Source organism: Maniola jurtina, chromosome 15 (assembly GCF_905333055.1).
Source record: "Maniola jurtina chromosome 15, ilManJurt1.1, whole genome shotgun sequence".
NCBI lineage: Eukaryota > Metazoa > Arthropoda > Insecta > Lepidoptera > Nymphalidae > Maniola > Maniola jurtina.
In genome coordinates, this window is record NC_060043.1 from 11,673,031 (window position 1) to 11,701,023 (window position 27,993).

At 37.6% G+C, this 27,993-nt stretch overlaps 1 protein-coding gene across 1 annotated transcript; it reads left to right on the forward strand.

Annotated features, from left to right (window-relative positions):
• Nucleotides 1-259: 259 nt before the first annotated feature.
• Nucleotides 260-27,985, forward strand: LOC123872799 (WAS/WASL-interacting protein family member 2-like). Its single transcript, XM_045917331.1, has 8 exons — nucleotides 260-1,077; nucleotides 2,955-3,238; nucleotides 19,553-19,703; nucleotides 20,072-20,297; nucleotides 20,725-20,828; nucleotides 21,262-21,401; nucleotides 22,135-22,318; nucleotides 27,848-27,985. The coding sequence occupies exons 1-8, from the start codon at nucleotides 732-734 to the stop codon at nucleotides 27,922-27,924; spliced, it is 1,512 nt and encodes a 503-aa protein (XP_045773287.1). The 5' UTR covers nucleotides 260-731; the 3' UTR covers nucleotides 27,925-27,985.
• Nucleotides 27,986-27,993: the final 8 nt, after the last annotated feature.

A 27,993-nucleotide genomic window follows, 5' to 3' on the forward strand; every position in this document is an offset into this window, starting at 1 on the left:
GTTCATATGACCCACCCATTTTTAAACATGGGCCTGTAGTCTATAACTAGGTATCTCTGACATCTTAAAACTAAAATATCATTTTTCCTACTCGAAATCCCCCATAAGAATTTGATTGGTCTGTTTTAACATATTTTCACTCCACCACCACTATGCGCTTCAATGAATAGGCTATTTTTGATTTACCGGCCACATGAGGCAAATAAACTACCAATTTCGATTATTTTATGAACTGGTAACATTATCAGTGACAGCATGGTGACAGATGGTGTCGGCCATGTTGCAATTTCTGAATTTGATGAATTTTCTTCAATCACATCAATTCAGATTTCAGTTTATAGAATTATTGTGATTAGGCATTTTTAAAAGTGAAACAAACCGCTCAATAACTACTATTTCTTAATAGTCTTAAAACGAGCATATTATAGTGTAATAGACCGTCTTGTAAACCTATTTAATGTGAAACAAAAATGAGGCGATACGAGTCAAAAACAATTTCTAGTGCCTACGTACTTCCTACAATGATTAATCTTTTGGGGCAAGGCTCTTAGTATTTTATGTAAATTAGCATGGGTCGGCGCGGAGTGACGTATCGTCTATTGAATGTTTTTATCACGCGTCAGTATCATCGAGCGTTGTGACTTGTGAACACTGAGGTTCGATCTCGGCCGAAAGTGAAACGTTAAGCTTATGGCATATTGTGTGTAGTTTATAGTATTCAGTGTCGAGACATGGCGCCGCCTAGACCTCCGCCGCCTCCTGGGCCTCCGCCACCGCCCGGGCCGCCTCCTCCGCCTATTTTCAGCGGGTCTAAAGGCGGTGGTTCAGCTGATAATAGAAACGCTTTGCTAAGTTCCATACGACAAGGGGCTAAGTTAAAAAAAGCAGTTACAATAGATAAAAGTGGACCCTATATACCTGGTAAGGTTTCAAATGTGTCAAACAGTGGTTCCCCTGTTGGTAATGGAGTTAGGAGTGCAGCACCTGTTCCGAATGGAGGTGCAGGAGCTATGCCAGGCTTGGGAGGACTCTTTGCAGGAGGCATGCCCAAATTGAGGCCCACTGGGAAATTGGCTGGTAAGACTTAACTGACAAAAATATCTCTAACACTTTTACTGATCCAAAATGTATTAACTCATCATTTCAAGCAAGAGGTGAAAAGGCATAAATATAGTTGTTATAACTTTCAAAGAAGTTACTTTATAATCATAATTTTCTCTCTAATAACTCTTTCCTTTCTGCCTGTACTCTTCTCTAAACTTGTTTATTATGGAATATATTTAACTATAGAAAATATTTTAAATATTCCCCTTTCCTCTTTAAATAAACCTTTTTAATTTGAACTTACAAAATAAAAGTGTTTGTCCACATTCATTTGAAGCTTTGAGTAACTAAGTTTTGGATTTAAGTGTAATAAGTAATAGAATTAGAAATAGATAGCTTTTTTTAATTTTTGAATTGTCAAGTTAATCTAGGTAAGTACTTGCTTAGAAATAAGTACTTGGGTAAGTACTTTCTGTAAATCATTCTTCAGTATAAACTGTTTACAAGAACATCACTACCTATAGATGCAAACGTTTGTTTATTAGCATGTCTTTCATTGGTGTTGCAATGAAGCAAAGGATCAATGTGATTTTTGTTAACATTGTTATAGTTAAAAACCTAGAGAGTCACATAGTTCATCCCAGAAAGAGTTCAAAGAGTTTTTACATATAATGACCAAAACATAAGACCTTTTTTTTTCTCTTTCGTCTGGCTTTACAAAGATTAGCCAATGTCAAGTTTGTAGTTATTTGTAACAACTTAGTTAAACTATAGAAGTATGGACCCCGTCTGTGCCGGCACTCGCCGACATACGCACGGCACCCCTTTAGAGCGCTTTCCAGTCAGTTTTAACAAAAAAAAAACACTGCAAAAAGGCAGAGCACGCCCGCCAGCTAACACCAACACAGACGAAGTCAACATAAGGCCTGTCTATTTGAATTGAAATACCATAAAGAGTAACACCAGTTATTAGAACTAATAACTTTTACAAACTAATAAATATAACAGATTTGGACTGATTAATAATTTATTGGATGTGTATTAAAATAGTATACAAAATTGATGCTAACAATAATTATTATTATCAATAATAGATAAATGGTAATGTTATCTGTTAGCAGAACATTGCTTTATCAAGACATTATCAAAATCTTGCTTTTATCAATACAATATTGATTACCCTCTATGCCTATATGAAACTGAATAATATTAATAATATATTGATTTACTTATTTATGTACAAAAGATAATAATAAAAGCAAGTTAACTATTACATATTGAATGAATAAATTTATTTTTATTCATTGATCTAACACATATTAAACACAACAAGTATGATTAATAGACAGTACTTAAAATCTAAGTTAATCATTTCTCATATTGACAATATATACTTATATAAAGTATCTATATCATAATTTAAATAAATGATTTTTATATATTAAAATAACCTTAATCTGTGCCAATCCATCTTGTTTGATAATAACTCAAACTCAGCTTTATTTATTTTATTATCATCATGATTAACCTATCACTCTCTTACTATTGGTCATAAGTCTCCTCTAAGAATGAGAAGGGTTTGGCCATAATCTGCCATGCTTAATTATTGTTTTTAATTTAATTAATTATTTTATTTATTTTGATGTATTTATTTATTAATTATTATTTGTAAATTAAAATTTCAAATTGGTAAGGGCAAGGGGCTAATGGATGACACTATAAGGAACCTAAAGACTTCTCTAACACATACACATATTAATATTAACATAAACATATTAATTACAATAATATAACAGTATCAGTCTGTTATATGGGTACAGTAACTATTAAATAATACTTCTTCATTCTAATCCGTCTAAATCCAAAAATAAGTTGTGATTAATTTACAAAAGATCCTTTACACTCCACAGGCACCACACCTAATGGCCAAATCAAAATGGACGCTCCACGGTTTCCACCATCACAACAAACACAAGCACAAAGATCACCGGAAAAAACGCGGCCTATCCCCGCTGGTGGGAACTTAGTAGCTGCCATATCAGAAGCTTTAGCGTCAAGGGAAAGTTCTAGAGAGTCACCAAGGGAGTCACCGAGGGAGGCTCCCTCAAGACCCATGGTTAGGAGGCAGCCTAGTGAGGCAAAAGCAAGAGGGCCACCTCCAGAACCACCTGTACAAAAACCTGTGATGCCTTTGGTAAGTTTATTAATGTTAATGTTTTTTCTAGCTTAAACTTCTAAAACTATTCTAGCTTATAGTTTAAGCTAGAATAATATTACTTATTAGCCCATAGGCTAGAATAGATGGTAGTAGTAGAATAAAGCTGCCATTCTATACTAATATTATAAAGAGGAAACCTTTGTATTTTTGTATGTTTGTATTGAATAGGCTCAAAAACTACTGGACCGATTTCAAAATTTCTTTTACGATTACTTAGAGGGATTCTTCCGAATCCGTATAGGCTATATTTTATCCCGGAAAATAGAAAAAATAAATGTCCACCCGTGCGAAGCCGGGGCGGGTCGCTAGTATAATATAATGGAGTGTTATGGCAGGAAAAAATCTTTTTTCAGTCCATCATTTGATCAGCTGCAACAGCTATAAGCTTTGTTTTCATGGCGCTAATATTATAAATTGCTAAAGTGTGTCTGGCTGTACATATATCTATTTTCTAGGTTTTCACGGCCCATTTGTTTAACCGATTTTGACGAAAGATACAGATACCTTATATTTTGGGGAAAGGCAGGTCTATAATTTTGGTTTCAGGAAATTAAAAAGCATGCACAGGATTTTTAAAGATCTTAAATCGACATGGATGAAGTTGCGGGCATTGTCTACTTGCTACTAACCACTAGCATCCTGGAGGATAGACTAATTTTTGTCCGAAAGAAGAATAAAACATAAGAGTTCCTATGGGATTTTTAAAACCTCTAAATCCACGCGGACGAAGTCGCGGGCAACTACTAATATAAAGTAATTCCTTTGAGAAACATTTGAGTCCAATGGAGCAGACTTTTATTAACAAGTAATTTTAATTTGTCTTAATACAAATAAAAATTATGAGTTTATTACCTAAATATGAAATTACCTATTAATTATCCACATTTTTTTAATGATATTTTCTATAGTTATCCATGTAAAAATTCTGGATTCAAAGCTCTAGCAAAACACTTGTAGTAACACACAGATGTTAATTCCTTAAAGGCTATTAAAATCTAAAACAGGCTATTCTCAACGAATCGCCCACACGCGCTCTCGTGAAGGCAGAAATAACCCCAGCGTGTGATAATCCAAATATCGCTCGTAGGTGTGGTCGATTTGGTAACGCGCTTTATTTATATTCAAAACATTGCCACCGACGGCGGTGCAATCCTTTTTTCGCAACATCTTATGGTCCGTGCAAACAGACGGAGTGGAATAGAGTAGAGTGTTGTGCGGCGTGCGTTCAATCCTGTTTTCGCAACACGTCTTAGGGCCAGCGCATACAGACGGAGTGGAGCACAGCTGAGTCTTTTTGATAACAACTTAGTAAACACAGTTTTATGTACGTTGACAAGTAGTTGAAAATAACACGACGGAAACTCAAAGGCTTTGTGAGCCTCGAGGCGTGGCCCCCTTACCTGGGTGGGGCGCAGGGCTACTTAGTGCCCTGGTGTTGATCTTTTAGCTGATATGTCTCCGGCTAAGATAGCATGAATAAGGCATAGGTTGCTGTACGCCGCGGCCTTTATGCCAAAGTAGGTAAAAGTTGTTTTAAATTGTTATCAAGAAAGTCGCCATGGCTCGGCTCTACTCCACTCTGCCGGTGTGCGTCGCTCCTCATAGTGTAAGTAGCTTATATTCGGTGCACATATAAATTATCAAATTATTGATATCCCGATATGGAATCGATTTTTTTAAGTAGGACGTAAAGCCAAGATAATCGCGACGCCTCGGCTCTACTCCACTCTGCTGGTGTGCGTTGCGCCTTATAGTGTACACGTAGCTTATATTCGGTGCACATATAAATTATAAAATTATTATCGATATCACTATATGGAATTGAATTTTTTATCTGGAACTTTAACAATAAAATATGTACCTATTTAAACTTTTGCTCCTCTCATTATATTCATGTCTACCGCATTAATTATTTATTATTTATTCGATATTCTTATCCATACTTTCATACTAATACTAGCTGCCGCGACTTCGTCCGCGTGGATTTAGGTTTTTCGAAATCCCGTGGGAACTCTTTGATTTTCCGGGATAAAAAGTAGCCTATGTGCTAATCCAGGATATTATCTATCTTCATTCTGAATTTCAGCCAAATCTGTCCAGTGGTTTTTGCGTGAGGGAGTAACAAACATACACACACATACACACACACACATACAAACTTTCGTCTTTATAATATTAGTGTGATAGTGTGATTATAAATGCGAAAGTGTGTGTATGTCTATTTTACTTATTACTTCTTCACGGCCCATCCCCTTAACCAATTTTGACGAAATTCAGAACAGAGACAGCTTGCATCCCGAAGATGGACATAGACTACTTTAAATCCCGGAAAATCAGTTCCCAAAGAAATAAAAAACCTAAATCCACGCAGACGAAGTCGCGTGCATCATTTTGTGTAAATTATAAAAATATCGATATCCCGATATAGGTGAATACCTACTACGTACATCTCACCATAAAATCGATTTTTATCTAAGATGCCAACAATTTAAGTATACTTATGCTTAAGGTTTTGCTGCTCACTATACTCATGTCTACCACATTATTAATTATATTAGTTATATTATTTATTATATATTATTTATAATTATATTATTTATATTATTTGTTATATTATATTATTTGAATGATATTATTAATTATATTTGTAAGACCTATTTAACCCGCATTTAAGCAAATAAAATAATTTGATTTGATTTGATTATTGTTCAGAATTTGTATAAAACATAAACTAGTGAATGATACTTATGTCCTCAATAGGGAATCGATTTTTTATCGAGGACTGTTCAATCTACATTATTATAATATTGAAAGCATCGTGCTTCTCTCATTGCATTCGGATAAATTATATTAATGACTTCCTTTTGGCAACAGTTGCGCTTGCCAATTTTCACTATAATACAAGTTGAATAACCCAATAAAAAGTACTTGTTAAATTGTATGTAATGTATTAAAATATGAAACACATTATATTCGAAAAATAACAGTGATAAACCAAGTAAGTGATAAACTAGTGCATAAAGATTTCACTTTTTATCCTGGAAAATCAAAGAGTTACCATCAGATTTAAAAAAAAGATTTTTAATTGGTTATTCCAATTTTTTTTGTTATAGCGACAATAGAAAATACACACTGAAAATTTTCAATTTCAACTCTACCAGAACACGCGATACAGCCCGCTGACAGACAGACGGACGGACGGACGAACAGCGGAGGCTTATTAATAGGGTCCTGTTGGCATCCTTCGGGTACGGAACCCTAAAAATGTGAGGTCGATTAAAAACTAATATCGAGGTCACGGGCCTAAAAGCACCCTTACCTAAATACGCAGGTACCTACGCCTTTCATTCGCGTGAACGCCCCGTTTCAGATAATTTGAGACACTTTTGTGAGCCTGTAGAAGGTAAATGGCAGGCTAGGGTGTCATTAACCATTCGCTATAAAGAGTACAGAATAGATATAATATCCCCCCCTTCATCCCCCTTGATTTATGTAAATAATACTTATTATATACCTATTCAAGCAGAACATTAACATTCGTATGCAGAAATTAGCTTATTCCCGCGACTTCATCCGCGTGGAATAGCTATCTGAATGTCAAACAGCCTAATCCGCCCATTTGTTTGAGCTGTGCGTTGATAGATCAGTCTGTCAGCTTTTCCTTTTATTAACCCCCGACTCAAAAAGAGGGATGTTATAAGTTTGACCTGTGTATCTGTCTGTGGCATCGAAGCTCCTAAACTAATGAACCGATTTTAGTTTTTTTTTGTTTGAAAGGTGGCTTGATCGAAAGTGTTCTTAGCTATAATCCAAGAAAATCGGTTCTGCCGTTTGCAAGTTATCAGGTCTTATCTAGTTACTGTAACCTTCACTTGTCGGGGGTGTTATAAATTTTTAATTTACACTCTTATATTTAGACAATCATGCCAGATTTTTGCAATTTCCACAGGATTGGGAATCCTGTAGAAATTTTGAAAAATCCGGCTCGGTTTTATTGCTGCTTATAAATGTTATGTTTTGATTGAATATATATTTATTTACATAAGTAATAATTATTCATCCAACTATGACACATTTTATGTAAATATCTCAATAAACACGTAAGTTGTTCGTTGGTCATAACTAATAGCATACGTTATTATCATTCTTCTTGTGCCTTTCCAGTCTATTGGAGGTTGGCCGTGATCCTGTCATATAATTTCCTATCTTTCGCCAAACGGAAAAGTTGTGCTGCGTTGCACATTGGCTATCCCAGTCCATTCTCGGATGTTTCTAAGTCACAACTTTAATAATAAATACTAGATGATGCCCGCGGCTTCATCTGCGTGGATTTGGGGGGTTTTTTAAATCTCGTGGAAACTTTTTGCTTTTCTGGTATAAAAAGTAGCCTATGTCAATTTCCGGGACGCAATCTACATCTATGCCTTTGATATAAATCGGTTTATCGGATGGAACTTGTAGAATCCCGTGGGAAGTCTTTGATTTTCCGGGATAAAAAGTGGCCTATGTCCGTCCCCGGGATATAAGCTAACGCTATACCTACTCATCGAAATCGGTTAAACTGTAAGGCCATGAAAAGCTAGCAGACAGACAGACAGGCACACTTTCGCATTTATAATATTAGTATGGATAATACATTTAAACATAAACATGATTGTTATTCTTCAATCAAATGGCTTTTATTGAAATTAAAAAGCCATTTACTAAAAGTGGGTAATTAAAAAATAAGGCTTCCTGTTTCCGCTGAAGAAAGCTGACAACCCATCAACTTTCAATCGACTTGTCGAAGCGTGCCCGGGATCAAAATTCGAATATCCGATGATCCGACCTCCCGAAACGAATAGGATAGATATAGGCTATCTGGGAGTTCTCCATAATGCTCTCAAAGGTGTGTGAAGTCTGCCAATTTGCACTTACCCAAACACTTGTCATTCTGAGCGTAGACCCGTGCACGTTAGTGGAACGGTGTGATGATGATGATAATATTTTCAAAATAATCGAACATCCGATGATCCGATCTCCCGAACCGAGTAAAATGGGCTATCAAGGCTCGATTTGTCATACCTTGGTATAAATCGTGAAACCATGTCTTAAGTGTGCGTCAAGAGTCAAGACACCAAGGGCAAACAGACGCTGAGCAAATTCCCCTCTCAGATGCTACTCCATTGTTCTATTGTGTACCCTTATTAGAAAAACTATGGCTACAAAAAAATAATAATTAGTAACTATGGTGGAAATCTTCTTAGATAAGTATTTGATTTTACTATCAAACAGTACTTCTGGGTAGGTTTCCGCACTTTAACTTCTAACTGTTGTGCGTCAGAAAGTACTCACAAAGTCAGAAGTACTCAGAAATTACTGCGTCCGTTGCGTTTTTATGTCAGATCTTTTGCTTCAGGCCCAAAATGTTGAGTCCTAAAATGGTGAATTAGCAAAATGTTGAATTTTGGAATCAGCCTTACCCATCCAGCCGTTTCTCGTCACCCTCTTTATATCGTACCGGTAGTAAAACCGTTGGATTGATCCCTTAAAAAATCACTTTTTTAGGGTTCCGTACCTCAAAAGGAAAAACGGAACCCTTATAGGATCACTTTGTTGTCTGTCTGTCTGTCTGTCTGTCCGTCCGTCCGTCTGTCAAGAACGTCGTGTCTGTAAAGAAAACCTATAGGGTACTTCCCGTTGACCTAGAATCATGAAATTTGGCAGGTAGTTAGGTCTTATAGCACAAGTAAAGAAATAAATCCGAAAACCGTGACTTTGTGGTTACGTCATTTAAAAAAAATAAAAATTGTTTCAATTTTCAAAGTAAGATAACTATACCAAGTGGGGTATAATATGAAAGGGCCTTATCTGTACATTCTAAAACAGATTTTATTTATTTTTATGCATAATAGTTTTTGATTTGCAAAATGTCGGAAAAATACCTGAGTACGGAACCCTCGGTGCACGTGTCTTGACTCGAACTTGGCCGGTTTTTTTTAAAACACGTATGTATTTTATGTATGGTTCATCATGACGTGACTCCGCGTCTTGTTCAAGTTTCAATTGGTGATTACTTTTCAGGATGCGACCGTTTGACCCCGTTCCGCAATAATATTGTATTGCAACTCAAATGTGTTAAAAACTTTTTTATATTTCATAATAGGTATAGGTACAATTTCTGTGAAATCAATAATTATGTGTACCTTTATCTGATTAACGTAATATTTTCAAGGAATTTAAAGTGGACACCTACATAATATTGTACAACATCGTCACTACCCATATTACAAATGTGTAAAAGTGTTTACTTGTCGGATTGTCCTGCAATCACGTCGCAAGAGAGCAACTAATGAAGAAAGAGACGTATTTTTATCCCGGAAAATCAAAGAATTCCCATGGGATTTTTAAAAACTTAAATCCACATTGACAAAGTCGCGGGCATTAGCTAGGTAGAACATAAATTATAAGCTTCTATCTTACTAGCTAAATAGCCAAAAACCTATTTGAATAAATAAAGAAAATTTTGATATAATATGACAAAAATAAAATCTATAAATATGAGTGAATTGAATTTACAATCGAAGGTTAGAGATAACTAAACGTTGATAAAGTGGGAAAAACTGAAGATAATTCGCACGATTCAATATCGGTTGGACATGACACATGAATATTTGCGCCTTTGTGTTCTCCACAGCACGTTTGACCTTATACTCGTATTTCTGCTCTCTTCGCAGTTTCTTATTAATTGAACGCTTTATTTCCGGGATTGTTTATCCTCCATACTATAATATTATAAATGCGAAAGTGTGCCTGTCTGTCTGTCTGTCTGCTACGTTTTCACGGCCCAACCGCTGAACCGATTTTAATGAAATTTGGTACAGACATGGGATACCTCCCGGGGAAGGACATAGGCTACTTTTTATCCCGGAAAATCGAAGAGTTCCCACGGGATCTTTAAAGTTTCAAAATCCACGCGGACGAAGTCGCGTGCATCCTCTAGTTAAAAATAAAACGGAAGTAAAATGTCAGACAATCGGAAATACAGTAGAATTCAAAAATATTGGTGACTGAGGAGAAGTTAGATAAAACTCGCATCCCAATGATATTTTGGACTGATATATTTTACGTAATGTAGCTGTCACTTATCCTTGTCCTTCCAAAAAGATTGAATCGAACTATATCCTTCCATAAGTCCTTTTACAATCTCCTCTCTTTCCTTAAAAAAAGTTGTAAAGTAAAATGATTGCCACATCACTACTTTTTTTTGATTTTCACAAAATAAACGTATTATATTTGACAAGAGCAAATGCATTTTGAGTTTCTCAACCAGAATGTGTTTTGTTGAATGTTTAGTAACACTGCATTGGGACTGTGTAAACATCTTTTCGGGACATGTAAATAATTCTAATAATAAATACCCTTTCTTTCGGGCTGAAATTTTCAGAGGCCTATGTGCCTAATAAGTAGTGATGGTTTAACTTTTTAAAAGCGAAGTGCTTTACCACAGGCTTATACGTAATAAACTCCCACGATTTCGGCTGCATATAAAGTTATTTTTTGTTGACATTTAAGCTTAAACGAATTTTAAACCGTTAACCGTAAACAAGAGTGAATAGGCACCGTCTAGGTAAACGCGTCCCATCTTATACCACATCATCACTTTCCATCAGGTGTGATTGTGGTCATGCGCTTACCTATAGTGAATTAAAAAAAAAACATTTTTTCATAAAACGAGAGAAAAAAAATTATAAGCTCTTGGGCACTTTATAATGTTCCCAACTTTAATGGAGAGTATTATCATAAAATTTGCTTTAACGTTGTCGTTCATAAACTACTATAGTACTACTATCACAGATTTACGTGGTGCTACTATAGTAGAAACTTGTGAAATAGATTCAAGAAATAATAAACGTCTTGGTTGCATGGATAAACACTTAAGACGTACATACTCGAAGATTACATGTATATCTATGTCAGTTAATCATTTTATCATGTGTTAGTCATGATCATGATGTAAAGTCAACGATTACTTAATAGTTAGTAGGCTGTGGTATTCCTAAGCACATAAAAATTTACCGCCTCGCCTTTTATAAAGATTAGTCACAAGGTCTGCGTGGTGGCCGCGAATATTAATTAGATTTAGCTTGTTGGTTTTTGTTTTATTTCTCCAATTTTCTGTGTTGGTATCGACTTTTACTTCGTTTGTACGGTCACGTCGAACAGTACTATTAGCTACTGTCGGGCAGTGATAGCATACTGCATCCGTTTTACTTTTAAGTGATTTTGTGGTACTATTAGACTTTCTACGGGAAATATTTCGGAGAGTGTGCACAGGAACTAAGGATAAAATCTATAGAGCGCACTTTGACTTTGCTAAAACTTAAGACACTGTTAAAACGAGACAGCGTTATACGGCTGGCATAAATCTGTCTCGTTTTAACTGAAGCAAAGTCAAAGTGCGCTCTATAGATATCAACCTCAATCTATACATAGCATTACATACATAACTTTGTTTTATACATAGCATAGTATAAAACAAAGTCGCATCCTGCCGTCTATCCCTCTGTAAGCTTAGATCTTTTAAACTACGCAACGGATTTTAATGGTTTTCAACAATAGATAGAGTGATTCAAGAGAAGTTTATACATATACATTTAATATTGTTTTGTGTTAATTTGTTGAAATACGACGATAAATATTCAAGATGTCGGTCGGAAGAAATCAAGCCGACTGAGAGCCTTATTCGAAAATGATGTCTTAGCCCTAATTCGCACGAGCGTTAAAAAAGCGTTGCGTTAAAAAGCGTTGACGTGTGAACAGATACTTGGGAATGCATTTGTGCTATTTGAACGCTTTTTTTAACGGACGTTAAAAAAGCTCTCGTGCGAACGTTGTCTTATTCTTTTGAAATATAACGAAACAACCACACTGATGCCCCACTAGTATCTACATTGCCCCTGTATGAAGACGGGACGGGTCGCTTGTTGTATTATGTTTCCGTCGAACCGTAAGCTCGGCGAGGATTTGCAACCCTCCGTAATTGATACCTCACCGAAGTGCTACGCTTCCTTGTTTCTAATACTTAGTTCCTGCTTAAAGTTCTCTTGGATATCGCGCCCCTTTTTCCTGTTTATTTAACTGAAGTGTTCACCATAGAGAGGTTATATTTTCCTTTCATTATAGAGTTAACTCGTTCTTCAAGACCAAGACTGAATTGGTCAGTTCTTCAGTCTATGTAACAGCCGTGTTATTAGTAAATTGCCTCTTCTTTTGTACCTAGTGTTGAATTCCGGCTTTCTTTCTTCTATTAATTATTTTTCTTTCTCATTATTCCTTCTCTATTTTGTCCGATTTCGATGTCCAGTTTTTCCGCTAGACTATTAAGTATATCATAAAAAATAAATCATATTTTGCTACTATGTACTACTACAGAATTAATTGTTTCCCTTCTTTTTACACAAGGAATAGGGAAAATATAGGAATAGACAGCTCGTCCACGTCGATGTATGCCTATAGGAACATGTGTGTGATAGTGTGCCTTTTACTAGTCTCAGAGTTTCCCTACGTTTGTTTAGTCTGGTTTGTGTTTGGTAGCCCTTGGGCGCATACTGTCGCAGCCGACCGCGACTATTCATATACAAAAACTTTGCGTCTGCAGACTTGGTTCCTACGCACGTCTGCTTTGAAAGTTTGTTTAACAGGGCTCTCTCCGTCACTTACTCCATACAATCGTAGTTCCGATTTCATTTGAATATTAAGCAACCAAAGTCCATGAAATTTTGCAGACATATTCTAGAACCTAATATCTGTGCCTGTGGTGTTTTAGATTTTTCTAAAAATATGTAGTTTTAAAATTACAGGGGCTAAAAGATTTGTAAGTATGTAAATTTTTAAGACCGCGTAACTTTGAAACCGAATATTTTAACAGAAATCTGGAAAACCACAGACATAGATATTAGTTTCTAGAATATGTCTGCAAAATTTCATGGACTTTGGTTGCTTGATATTCAAATGAAATTGGAACTATGTTTGTGTGAAGCAAGTGACGGAGAGACCCCTCTTAAGCACTTTTAAAACAGTCTGGTAGTAATTGCCTATAACGTTTGTTTGAATTTGCTTGCGTTCCCAAAATTCTTATCAGAGGTGTGTGTGTGTGTGTGTGTGTGTGTGTGTGTGTGGAGATATCAAAGCATATTATCTCGGAATTTATTGGCAAGTTGAGCATTTCTATTTGTTTTGAAAGCCGGTAGAAAGTAAGAGTTTGTAGATTTGAATTCCTAATTATAATAATTATTTATTTGTCTTTGCATAAATATTAAGTGCAAAGACGCATACTATCTATACATCAATACTATCCATACTTCCATACTAATATTATAAATGTGAAAGTGTGTCTGTCTGTCTGTATGTCTGTCTGTCTGTCTGTCTGCTACCTTTTCACGGCCCAGCAGTTTAACCGATTCTGACGAAATTTGTTACAGAGTTAGCTTATATCCCGGGGACGGACATAGGCTACTTTTTATCCCGGAAAATCAAAGAGTTCCCACGGTAGGTATTCCTAAAGTTCCATCCGCTCAACCGATTTCAATGAAATTTGGTACCGTGGAAGCTTGCGTCCATGTTATTGATATAGACAACTTTTTATCCCGGAAAACTAAACAGTTCCCACGGGATCTTCAAAAATCTAAATCCACGCGGACGAAGTCGCGGGCATCCTCTAGTATTTATGTACATATTTGTGTGCAAATAAATAAGAACGACTACCTACTCCATGGCAAATGTAGAAAACAATTCGTTGTAATTTTTATCATATAAAATAATTTCTGGTTCCTTATAAATGTAATGTAAGTCTTTGTGATCTATCTTGTAATTTTTTTTTGTTGTTAATTGCCTTTATAATTAAAACGTGCGAAAAGTAAAGAAAAATAGGTATACCTACTGCTAAGTAACATGAAGAATATGAAATCGAGATCGGAATAAAATGAAAAGAATATAAATAAGGCATTGTTGGATTTACTTATGCTTTTTTAGTTCGTGTATTTCTAGAGTATAGAATTATAGAAATCAGACATATATCAAACTAGCTGATGCCCGCAGCTTCGCCCGCGTGGATTGGTCAGATCCCCTGCAGCATCAGGATTGAGGAGTTGGACTCCAAATTTTTTATGAAACAATGTCGCAAAGTTCCTCTATCGATTAAAAAAGAAATGACGCAAATCGGTTCAGAAATCTCGGAGATTTCGGTGTACATAGGTAGAAAAACACAACTCCCTTTTTGAAAGTCGGTTAAAAAAGTAGCCTATGTTACTCCCTGGTCAATTGTCTACTTGTCTGTGAAAATCCCGTCAAAATCGGTTCAGCCGTTCCCAAGATTAGCCTTTTCAAACAGACAGACAGACAGACAGACAGACAAAAATTTTAAAAACGTGTGATTCAGTTATAGTATCGTTCAAATAACCATATGACCTTAATATGCGGTAGTTATTTCGAAATTACAGACAGACACTCCAATTTTATTTATTAGTATAGATATACAGTCAGTTTTTTTAACTGTGACAGTGTAGTAAAATCCAAAACCATAGGAAATATAGTGAAACTGTAGGAACTATTATCTTTTTTTTGTAAAAATTTGGCATAGTTAATTTTTTATTCAAGCGTGAAGTTGTCTATAAAAATAGATAAAATATTGAATATTTTTTTTTTAAATAATTTTACTTAAGTGTCCACTAAATGTATCCAATATGAATAATTGCAAGGCGTGGTTGGAGTCTGAGCGCTTGCCAACTAAGTAATTTGTAGAACAAGTGCCAAGTACCTAGGCTGTACAACTCGGCAACCCCTTGTGTGGGGGCAAGTTTTCTTTTGAGCAAATTGGAGAGGTCGTAACTCGTATACGCTATGAATTTATTGTTGTGTTTACTGCCACAGTTGACTCTGTGGGATGAGAAGTCGCGTATTATACTTATTAATATTTATTATTGGTTGGGAGGCTTCCGCCGTGGGTAGTTACCGCCCTACCGGTAAAGTCGTGCGGCTAAGCGATTCAACGTACCGGTACGATGCCATGTGGAAACAAAAGGGGTATGGGTTTAATAAATAACTGCCACACCCCTTCTAAGTTAGCCCGCTTCCATCTTAGACTGCATTACCACTTAACTCCAGGTGAGATTGCAGTCACTAACTTGTATCTAAATAAAAAAATATTAGTAACTGATACCAGCCAGTGGTATCTGCTGAGGTAAACCAATTTCTGGGACCAATAAAATGTCCGTACACACTGAGGTGCACCATACACAATTAAGAGCCTCAATAGCTTAAGGAGCGGACTGAAATCCGAAAGGTTGCCAGTTCAAACCTCACTCGTTTGTACTATTGTCGTACCTACTACTAAAGCACCAGCTGACTGGTGATGACAGATCATGATGACTAATATGTCCCTTTTCCTCCAACTATTATGCTTAGTTCGAGGAGACAGGGAAATATTGATAAACTTGGCTAGTAAGTTGGTATTATTCTTTAAAAAAGTGCGTCTCCCGACGCGAGGACCATTAACCTAACTCGGTATCTTGCAAAGAAAATTATACCAATTTAGATACAACACTAATTGACGTTATAATAGTCGACCATGTTCCACTTTCTTTAATGACTCTCAATTAAGATTATTTTAATCAATGATCACAAATGCTACCAGATTTATCTTCTCGATACTGATATTGCACTTCTATTTACATTTTACACTAGCTGTGCCCGCGACTTCGTTCGCGTGGAATAGCTCTCAGCGCGCTTTATATAGCCACGGACGCTCAGGCGCGAGGCGTGTAGTACGTACTCTGTACGTTAAAAATGTTCGCCGTGATTCTTTAAATTGACATAACTTTTTTATTTATGAACCGATTGACATGAAATAAACACTAAATATTAAGTGAAGCTTACTACAATATATTAGTGAAAACCGTATCTAAATCGAATAAGCCGTTTCTGATATTAGCGTGCACAAACACACAGACAAACAGACAAAAAAAAATTAATTACAATTTCGGGTTCGGCATCGATATAATAACAACCCCTGCTACTTTTTTTTATATATTTCCATTGTACAGACACCACTTTTCTACAATTTTATTATATGTATATAGATTATTCTATACGCTACGGTCTTGCACCGCCTGATACCAGTGGCTCCCTGCGACTCTTTGACGAATTTTCTGGCGCAGTGGTAAGCGCCGTAGTCTGTAGTCGGAGGTCCAGGGTTCGATTACCGGTAGGGTATCAAATCAAATTTTATAATTTCTAAATGACCTCCCACCAGACCAGACCAGAGATTTAGAAAAGCCGTTTAGCGATTTGTCGTTCCGGTACGATGCCGTGTAGAAACCAAAGAAGTTTGGGTTTAATAAAAACTGCCATACCCCTTTCAGGTTAGCCCGCTTCCAGTTTAGACTGCATCATCACTTACCTCTAGGTGAGATTGCAGTTAGGGCTAACTTGTACCTGAATAAAAAAAAGCAAATTCCTGAAAGGCCGGCAACGCATTGGCGGTTCCTCTGGTACTGCAAATGTTCATGGGTGCGGTAATCACTTAACATCAGGTGATCCGCCTGCTCGTTATTTTTTTTTAAATATCTTTTGATGTCATCTGTCTACCAAGTAAAGGGGTCTATCAACGCTGCGCTTTCCGGTCCGAGGTTTTTGAGTTTGCTATTAACATAAAAGTAATAAATTGTTCGATGCTCTTGAATACAGGAAAATTCAATAAAACGTCTAATAAATTCATTGCTGCACCAAGGACATTAATTAATTTACCCGCGATGCTATTGTTTTATATGAATCACGTTACCGCATAAAGCGTGCGGTTGTCCTTTAGTTCTCTCTGCGAGCCTCATTATACGTGATCATTTTGAGTCATCGCAATGAGTCAATGAGGCTTGTTCATGGTAAACGAAACGTGTACGATACGACTCCGGGTCAACAATCAAAATTAACTTACTGTTGTATCAAAACGCACAGCTTAAACTGCTGTATGTATCGGACTTTTTTTTTGTTGACGCTGGGGAATGCATTTACGCATCCCCCCCGGAAGCTAGCCAGCCAGCCGTGAGGCAGCCAGCCAGCTGAGGGAGGGTATGTGGGTCTCGCCGGCCTAGAGGCGACCGGAATACCCACTAAACCCCAGCGGCGCTGCTGCGCGTCGCCTGGCGACTGGGTCACGGGAACGCCGAAGCAAACAACCGCGACCCAGCCAGCGACGTCTGCCGAGGCAGACCCTCCACCGGGGACCTGCTCGGTCCCCACCACCGCACCTTCGGGACGCACCAACGAAGTGCGTCCCCCGACCCCAGGACGCGCACGTCGCCCGCATCCCATCCTTCGCTTCGTCCACTGTGCCCTCTGCTAGTCAGAGGGACACGCGGAGAAACCTCCCCCCCCCTGCCAGGTCATTAGCCATAGCCAACAATTTCTTCGAAGAGAAATTATTAGCCATGTTACCGGGGCGCACCGGCCCGAACACTGCTCTTCCCCTCGGACGCCTCCAATAGGGACCAGCAGCATCCAGGCACACTGGGAGGTTACCTGGCTGGCGCCCCCTGTATGTATCTGACTAAAATTTGGCACGCAGATAGCTATTATGACATAGACATCCGATAGAAAGGATTTTTGAAAAAGAGAGGTTTAGTTTTTAATTTTTACGTACAATAATAGAATATAGGTAAAGGATTCCATAACAAAGAGCTGGTTCTCTCAAACTGTCAAATCTATTCTTCATTATTGATTCATCATGTTTTCCTCTGATTTTCCTTTACATAACCTTAAAATTCCTGTGAACATTACAATGATGTTCTTAACAAAATCCTAATGAATTTATTTGTAAGAATGATTCAAAGGAAACTATGCCTTGATTCCTTTGATATCTATGCTTGTGGTTTATATCTTGAACTTGAATACGCATGCAAAGCTATCGCGTCGTACACTTTGCGTCACGTCTAAAAGGAAATACACTTGTTTTAACAGAACACCGGAACTAGATTTCGTATGAACGTTATGATTCAAGGGAAACCGCGCCTTGCCACTACGCAATAGTGATTTGACCTCTTGCTACTGTTTAATTGATAATTTTTTGTTTACAATCATCTCCATTTGTACTACATGCGATGGGATGTTCCGGATGTGCTGTGATTTCGTTCATGAATGAAATGAATCATTGATGTATTCAATCAATCAATCAATGATTCAACTGTATAATATATATTATAATCGTGATTAAGGTGCCCACGCACTCGAACTGAACTGCAGCTGAACTGCGCGTCGCGGCAGCGCCCCGCACGATATTCTCTCCAGCCGCGACGCGCGGAAGTGATGCGCTACGCGGTACGTGCGTGGCGGCTGGAGAGAATATCGTGCGGGGCGCTGCCGCGACGCGCAGTTCAGCTGCAGTTCAGTTCGAGTGCGTGGGCACCTTTAGAGTGACATTTTTTTGACGAGATGCGGTTACAACATACGACCATAACCTAAAAATTTTTTATCATACCGATGATTCAGTAAGTACCTACTCGAATGATAAAAAGTTAGTTCTAAGAACCACCGTATAGTTTGCGACAGGTTGAGATGGCAATCGGGGTATATAGCGCAGGTGACGTGTGGGTGTGCGGGGCGTCCCCCGCCTCATATCCCGATTGATATATATCTCGACCTGTCGCGTACTATAGTGGTTCTTCGAATTTACACACTGCATGAAAATTAGGGCCCCAAAGTGCTGGAATGGCAATCTCGCACATGAAATCGCACCGTTGGCTGCCCACATCAAACTGAGCCGACGGACGTTTGCTACTTTTATACCAGAAAATCAAACGTTCCCACAGGATTTTTAAATAACCTAACATAATAATAAATCCACGTGGAAAAATTTGTGGGAGTTTCGATTTGGTACAGGGTTAGCTTGCATCCCCGCTTTGCTTGCAAAGATACACTTTTTATCTCGGAACAAGTGTAAATTAAAAATTTATGACACCCCCGACAAGAGAAGGCTACAGTAACTAGAAAAGAGCTGATAACTTTCAAACGGCTAAACCGATTTTCTTGGATTATAGCTAAGGACACTCTCGATCAAGCAACCTTTCAAACAAAAAAACAAAATTAAAATCGGTTCATTAGTTTAGGAGCTACGATGCCACAGACAGATACACACGTCAAACTTTTAACACCCCTCTTTTTGGGTCGGCAGATGAAGTCGGTCGAAATGAAGATTTCTAACGTGATTTGACGGGCTGACTAAGAAATTATTAACTAACATTACTTTGTTGTTTGTTCCAGAGTTCATCAGACTCAGTGCTGACGACGGGCTCAATTTCCGAACGCATAACCAACTTGCAGCAGTCCTCGGAACAAAACCTGCAACCACATGTCGCCACCACGCTGCAACGGAACAGGAGCTCCTTGCATTCCGGCTCACAGACTTCTTTGGGTATGTTAATTATTGTCAAGTGACTGAATATAAACTTTATTTTTACTGACATTATAGCCCCGTTAATCCGACAAATGTTTTGCGCGGCAGTGTCGAACTATCGAGTTTGTCGTATTATAGAGTACTGCCTATGACTCCCTATAGTCTGGAATTTTTCACAAAAAAGTAAGTACCTTGTAATCCGTCAAATTACAGATCCAATGATAAGATTCTACATGTTATACATACTCTGATGTACAAATCATACTTCATTATAGACATGTCGAATTACAGGGAGTGCCCGATACACAGGGACCGGATTACCGAGGGTCTACAGTATTACTTTTCCAGTCCACACATATCTAATCATGATTCTAAAAAAATTCCAGGCGGTTCTATGACTTCCCTCTCATCAGCGCCACCTACCCCTGCGCCAGCATCTTCATTGTCTACGTCAGATTTGACAGAACGGCCACGGGTCAGCCACGGGAAACCAAACCTAGCGCCCAAGCCGCCTACAGTGTCCACTGCGCCTGATAGGCCTTCGCCCCCGCCTAAGAAGCTCATCGTTAATGGCAAGCTGGCGGCGCGAGCGCAGAGCATGAGGATGCCAAGGTATGATACTCCTCAATCTATATGTGCTAGGTTTAGCAAGCTGAAGTGGGCCTTGTCTGTCTGTGGCATTGGGAAAAGATGTGTCTTGCAGTGGAAACCGCATTCCGGTTAGCGTAGCGTGGAGCGATCTTGAGCTCAATGGATTGAAGATTTCAAAGAGGGGGTTAAAAGTGGGATGGATAAGAAAGGTGGTGGCATTCTTTTGAATAAGGTCTGTGGATGGCTGTTGTAAGGGCAATCTATTTACAGAATGCGTGTCTATTGCCGCTATAACAACAGATGATAAAAATTTCGAAATGGCCGCCATGCAAAATAAATAACAAAGTATCACTTATTGTACGTTGGTACGGGATCCTTCGCATCTGAGCCCGATTCGCATTTGGCCGGTTTTTAAGATGGATTCATAACGTATGTGTGTCGATTCCAGGTCGCCACCAGTGTCTCCGCCATCCCCCGCGGGCGCGCCGGGCTCGCGGCCGCCGCCCTGCACGCCGCCCCTCGTCGCCACCAAGAACCCCGCCTCACACTTTGGTAAGTTAACACTTGGCTACTGCAAACTTGCGCCCCACTTGGTATAGATGATGGCCGCGATTTCGCCCGCGTGGATTTAGGTTTTTAAAAGGGATTTCTTTGATTTTTCCAGGATAAAAAGTAGCCTATGTGTTAATCCATGGTATAGTCTACCTCCATTCTAAATTTCAGCCAAATCCATCCAGTAGTTTTTGCATGACAGAGTAACAAACATACACATTACACACATATACACAAACTTTCGCCTTTATAATATTTATATCATAAATTGTATGTATGACAATCTCCGACTCGCTGGACTGATGACCTTAAGAGGATAGCGGGAAGTGGGTGGATGCGGAAGGCGGACGATCGTGTGTGGTGGCGCGCTCTTGGGAAGGCCTATGTCCAGCAGTGGACGCAAACACGCTGATTGATTGTATGTAATCCGCAGGCACTCTGCGCGCGTCGCGTGGCCTGCGCCCCCCGGGCGTGTGTCCGCCGCCGCCGCCGGGCGCTCCGCCCCCGCCGCCCGCGCGCGCCGCCTCCCTGGCTCAGCCCCCGCCGCCGCCGCCGCCTCACTTCCGATTACAAGTGAGTTGTTTATTCCTCGGAAGCGATGATAACTATAGCGGTTAAAGAATATAGTGGTTAAAAGAATACCCGGCTGAGTCTTTTGTGGGCTCTTCTCAGACCTGGGCTCTAAGCTCGAACCCTCGTAGCTTTAGTTTTAAGTTTACATAATTCATTATCACTACATCTTACAAATCTAATAATTCTGACTATCAAAAGGTGTACAATAGTGCCTTCTTTGAATAAATGAGTTTGATTGCATACGTAACGTGTGCCGGACGGGATGAGAGGATTTCTTGAAATTGGATAACTAGAAAACGGACGGGACGGGACGTTCTAGTTATCTAATTAGTAGTTCAAGAAATCCTGCATTTTTCAAAAATACTAAATTCAAGCAATGACCTTAGGACTTAACCCTATTCGAGAGTCCGTGATGCCATCCTGAACACCTCTAACTTTTCGGAGTTTGTGGGTTTCAGTGATTAAAATATATCACTTGCTTTAACAGTGAAGGAAGACATTGTTTTGTACTTACATTTTAAGTTTTCTTTCTTTGTAACCTGTCATTTGTGTTTTATGGTGCAATAAAGTATATACATATACATACATTGTTAGGATACCTGCATGTCTGAATGTCCTCAAACATGTGTGACAATTTGACACTTGGCAACGAAGGACTGGCCTAAACCCTTCTCATTCTGGGAGGAGACACCTACTCAGGAGTGGGTGTAGTTGAGATGATGAATGTTTTCAGAACCACAGACACGAACAGCCTTCAGACGAAGCCCCCGCGCCCGCGCCCCCCGTACGGGGTTCGTCAATGCGCGCGGCGGACTTGGAAGCTCGGTTCGCGGATCTATTCAACCCGGCCGCGTCCTTCCCGCTGCCCGACCCCTTCCTGCGCATCGCTAAAGGCTACAGCAGCACCACTGTTGCTGGTAAGTACGCGTGACGCACAAGCCGAGCTGAACTGTCTTGAACACTGGATTGTATGCTAAGTGCACACGGCGGCATTTTCACGTACAGTCAAACGCCATAAGTCGTTTAGCACCTGAATGATCATATTTGCGTGGCACGGTTATCCTTTGTTGACGCGGTCGTTGACTGCGCGTGAAAGTATCGCTATGTGCTTAACGTTAATCGTCAGAAGCTATACCATTCTAAATTGGATGTGTAACTAATTTTATTTAAACTCTCTTTCAAAAAATGTTCAACACTATTATAAAACAATGGACATCTATTAATACACGCTGGACTTTCGATTGCCTGCCTGTTTTTGAAGCAACTTGATTTAGACCGTTTTTGTGCTGATAACAACATTGAACGGCATGTGAGCGTATTTGACATCTGTCAACATAGTGGCAACAACATTTGACACAAAGTGTCAATTTTAATACCCGACTTAACTCATTATTTACCAAACCGGTTTTCTCGATACTATTAAAATTTTACCCCTTCGAATCTGGGGAGGGCCCCTGGTAATAAATATGATTAATATTGAGATTCGTTGATACCTTTTCTTAATAATATATTATGTTAAATTTATTGAATAAGTTTTTTTAAATAATTTGGTGTAGCTCTGGCGATTGGCAATAAAAGTATGATGAAGTACTACGATATAGCTTGCTTGTGCAGTTATTTTCGTATTTCGGAAGATTTTTTATACATTTGTTCGACAAAACTAGTAGCAGCCTCAATTAGCAATTTGTCTGTAATTTGTACAGTTTAAAATACCTTTTACAAAGTGTTAAAACTATGGTAAGTGATAATATATGATTTCCATTATAAATATACCTTTTTTTTTTACAAAATTGGGGTTATTTGAATTTGTTAAACAATATCAGACAGATTGTTATGGCACCAGGCTTTCTAGATGTTATGACAGTAATATTGTAGAATAGTATTTGGAATACTTATAACTACGAAATGTGACCTTATTTAGGAAAATAAAGTAAAATTATAAATGCGCCTTGAAATTAAAAAAAAAAAGAAGTAAAAATAGATGACGAAAAATATTACAATAAAATTAAGACTCACAAACTTCAATCACAAAAATATTTGACTTTTTATTTACAATAGCAATTACTATTTTAGCATTGCTTGAATAAATATGCCAGTACAACAAGATATGATTGAGACACCACTAATAAGTTAATTATTATAATTTGTGGTATGAACGCAAATTAAATTTTTCACTGTCAAAAAGATATATTGTAATTTGTTTATATAACGTTTTTATATAAGAGCGAAACGCACATAATCTTTGCTCTTAATAAATAGTCATAAACAGTATACAAGTAACATAGCATTCTTGTACATATAGATTGTAGGGATTAAAATAAGTGTGATAGGTACAAGTCAGGACAAGGTTTGCATAATAATATTTATTAGGTGAAATTAGATATTTGGGGATATATTATATGTTTACATAAAGGAGTATATTTACTGTTATGGTGCATGACCCTATGCATGTGTGATGTTTAAATTGTTTATTTATCTCTTAGAATGATGGAACTTGTATAAATCTATCCATCTTGTTTTGTAAATAGTACAATTCAAGATGGCGCTGATATTATTTTGTCTCGCTCGATATTTATACTGCGTGAGAGGGACGACCCATTAATTACGTCACACAAGTGCTGCCCGTGACTTTGCTTGGATTTAGGTGACTTAAAAATCCTGTGGAACCATTGATTTTCATAAAAAGTAGCTGTATTCCTTCTAGTGACAGGCAGACACACTTTCCCATTTTATTTGCAAATTAAAAATTAATGTTCCACATACATCACAATGAATCGGGTGGTTGGGTAAAAATTTGTCACATAATTAATTGATTGTCTTTTATTTAGGACAAGTTGCATCACTAGAAATGTCAATTATTAATTTTCTGGATTAAAAAGAATGGTATCAATTATGATAGATTGACTTTGTATTTTAATTATTTTTAATTAATAATTATATTATTAGAATTTTTAAGTAGTACTCTTATTCTATGTTGCTCACTTTTCTTTTATTTTATAGTACATTTGGTTCTATTTAGTACCGATATACTGTGTATTCAATATATTATAAAGAGTGAGATGTAAGTTGTAACTCCCTGAAGTAGTTTGATTGCATTTGAAGTTATTTAAGACTGTTTGAAATTGAAAAAGATATCTTTTGAAATCTAAATGGCAATGTGTGTGTTTACCATTATCCACATCCATCACATTAATCCATTATCGCACACATTTTATCATTTCGGTGGAAACAAATATTTAAATTGTGGGAGTATTTCATGATTTTCTTTATATCATTCGATTTGAGTCACCCAAGACCAAAATATTATTATAGTTTTTATTTTATTTCTTAAGGAAATTATTTTTAATTCGATTACTTAATGTTAGTGACGTTTGGTGTAGTGTATTATTATGTTGAGTCATTATACTAATCATATATTATGTTGGTAGTAAAATATAGTTTTAACTTGGTGTATTAACCTTTTTTCATTGGCTAAGGCGGTGGTTATACGTATCGATTATCAGTTTTGTAAGATTTTGGTGCCTGATACATTACTAATATTGATAGGATCAATATTATCTCGCGATATAGCCATTATGTATTGAGGAAATATTGATGGAATTGATCGTGTAAAGAAAAATAAGTCATTAATACGTTTGTCTCTATCGCTCGCTTTTTAAATGTTTTGTTGTTCTCTTGCTCGCACACATATTTATGCTTTACAATTACAGCTGAAGTGGTTAAAAAGAGCTTACAATAATCTTGAAATTGGTGTTGATTCTTGTATACACACAGTTAGATTTGACTACTATAAAAATCACACTGTCCCTTTCTAGCTGTGAATAGTGTGAAAAGGACGGACTCTACTCTTTTCCCGTCGATTTTGTTTGGCTTTTTTTTTTCTCTCTCGTCTGGCTTTTACAATGATTAGCCAATGTCAAGTTTGTAGTTATTTGTAACAAGTTAGCTAAACTATACAAGTATGGACCCCGTTTGTGCCGGCGCTCGCCGACATACGCACGGCACCCCCTTAGAGCGCTTTCCAGTCAGTTTTAACAAAAAAAAAAACACTCCAAAAAGTCACAACACGCGCGCCAACAAACGCCACCACAGACGAAGTCCTTATTTGGCATTGATACGTATAATTTGCGCCTGAGGCTTTGCACGTAGGAGTTTGCTCGAATACTGAAACGTTTCTTAAAGCACCTTATTACAGTAATTTTTAAGTGACAGTTGACAGATAGAAGACATCATGACTTACCCATTCTTAGTTCTCAATGAGGTGCTTTCAAATATACAGTCTGACAAGGCTCTTTTGGCCCTTGAGTGAGGGCGCAGTTGTCGCTTTATGCCGAAATAGCGAACTATCAAGTGCCACTTCTCAAGATGGCGGCTTTAATTCCGATTTTGGCCACGCGCCAAAATAGCCTTGTCGGCCTGTAAGTGCCGTTTCAGTCTTCGACATTATTCGCCTATTTCAAAATGTTTATGTAGTTAAAAGAAATCCTGTTGTGATGATTTTTTTGTTTAATTTAGTGAGGTGCCATTATTGCAAAATGTTTTTTGTAACCGCGAACCTGCTTGTGAAAATTATTTTGTTTTCGTTTACAATTTAATTTTTCAATCAACGATTTTCACTTGATCTTCTTGACTGTTTAAAAAAATTTTCTAGACTGTCCGCCATTTTTTTAACAGACATTTTATGTGTTGTAAATTTTTGTGTATACTTTTTAAACAGTTGAGAATTTCGAAGAAAGCTTTTTTGCATTGAGCAATGCAACTGGTATTTGTGATACAGTGATGTATGATGCTTAGTATTTATATTAATAACTATTATTTTTTGAACAATAAAAAGAGTAAATATTATCGAAGCGTTGTCGAACATTTTCATTTTTATACCTAACATAATATTGTGTTGTCGCTTTTATCGTAAGCGTCATATTATTATGCTTTGTGGGCATTTTATAACATTTTTCAAAAATTTTGCTTTAACTATTTCCTAAAAATCATAAATGTTTAAATATTTTTTCTAAGAATAACATTCTCATTGAAACCAAAAAAAAAAAAAAATTAAAAACCTATTAATGAAAAATAACCCATACCTATTTTGTAGATTTGATTTTGAATATATTATATTAGATTAGACGGAGAATGATGCGGTTCGGTTTTATGCAATCTCTAAACTAAATTGAAAGGTATAAAAATAATTCTATCCCTTTCACACTGTTTCTGCTGAAAAGGATGGCACAATAGAAATAATAGACCAATCAGTTTACTTTAGATATTGTGATCTACCTTATTAGTCCTTTTATGTCTCTAGTTTTTCAATATTTAGTTCAATTCTGTAGTTTTTTAAAAGATTTCAATATACTGTGGGTACTGTAGTTTATTGAAATAGGTCAGTGATCAGTTAAAGTAAACGATCACTTATACAGATTTCTCATACATATCATGGGCGTTATGTTTAGTGCATTGACCAGGTCTGCATGGCAAACAGGTAAGTTTTATTATTATACTCGTAGCATGTAACAATCTCGCATGTCTTCATCCATTGGGAATTGCTATATTCAAGAGCATGTTTGCATGACTCATACTGGAATAATTATATTCAATAAGCTGCTTTTCATGGAATTTCGTGGCCAAGTATTTATAAAGAAACCATTATAAAGAGTTAACTACTAAAATTATAATTTTTATTCATTTTTCGCGCGCATTTTTGTAGGGTTTCATCTAGTTTTTGTATTAATTATAGTAAGAGCTTGCTAGTACTAGGCACGGGCATGTCATTCTGTTTGATTGCACCGTCATGCTCATGATGCACATTATCGCTACTCAAAAGCACCGATTGCCAGAAACTAAAAAGTGAGGTTTGAAGTTAATTATACATAACAATGCGAGCAAATTTTTTGTTATTTTGTAAATATTTTCTAATTAAAATAGGACTGCGTTAGCTTATACGTAATCGGGATTACCTACTAATCCTTCATTATGTATATCATAAAATCCCACATTTATTACTCAGGTATGAAGTTGTTTTTTGGTAACTGCAGTTATGAATGAAGTAATTGGGCCGAAACCCAAAATCACGTTGACGCAACGATGAATAGTCAAAAACTGCGGCACAAAATCGTGCAGAGTGATGAGTTTAGGTTTAGGATGAGTTTAGAGGCTCAGTCTGGTAAAGCGAAAACAGCTGCAGCGGCAGTTAAAACTTTCCATAAACATTCGAGGTGGCTACTGCCATTTAGGCGATGTGACCACCCTCATGTTTATAAGGGTTTGTTTTAAAGGCGTCGTAGTCGCCTTGCCAGTGCGGCCTCTAGCATTGTTTAAAAGTTTAATTTGTCAGATAACAGATGTCAAAAGTATTGCGAGAGAATATTTTAGTGTTGTAGTTGTGATCTCTATCGAAATCTTAAAGTTAACATAAAATAGTATTTAGAACTGACGTGTATATATTGGTATAGCGAACAAGGCGCCCGCGCCGGCGCCACCGCTGCGCCTCCCGCTGGCGGGCTGGTCGGGCACGTCGAGCGCGTGCTAGCGAGCGCGGGGGGCGCCTGCGCCTCCCCCCGCCCCGCTCGCCGCCGCGCGACACCTCGCGCACATCGCG

Excerpts from the sequence above, each read along its gene's own strand:
- LOC123872799 (XM_045917331.1), top strand. The coding sequence starts at position 732 with ATGGCGCCGCCTAGACCTCCGCCGCCTCCTGGGCCTCCGCCACCGCCC. Across the intron at positions 20,829-21,261 it reads GAACCCCGCCTCACACTTTG|GCACTCTGCGCGCGTCGCGT; the intron begins GTAAGTTAACAC and ends TGTAATCCGCAG. Across the intron at positions 21,402-22,134 it reads CGCCTCACTTCCGATTACAA|AACCACAGACACGAACAGCC; the intron begins GTGAGTTGTTTA and ends GAATGTTTTCAG.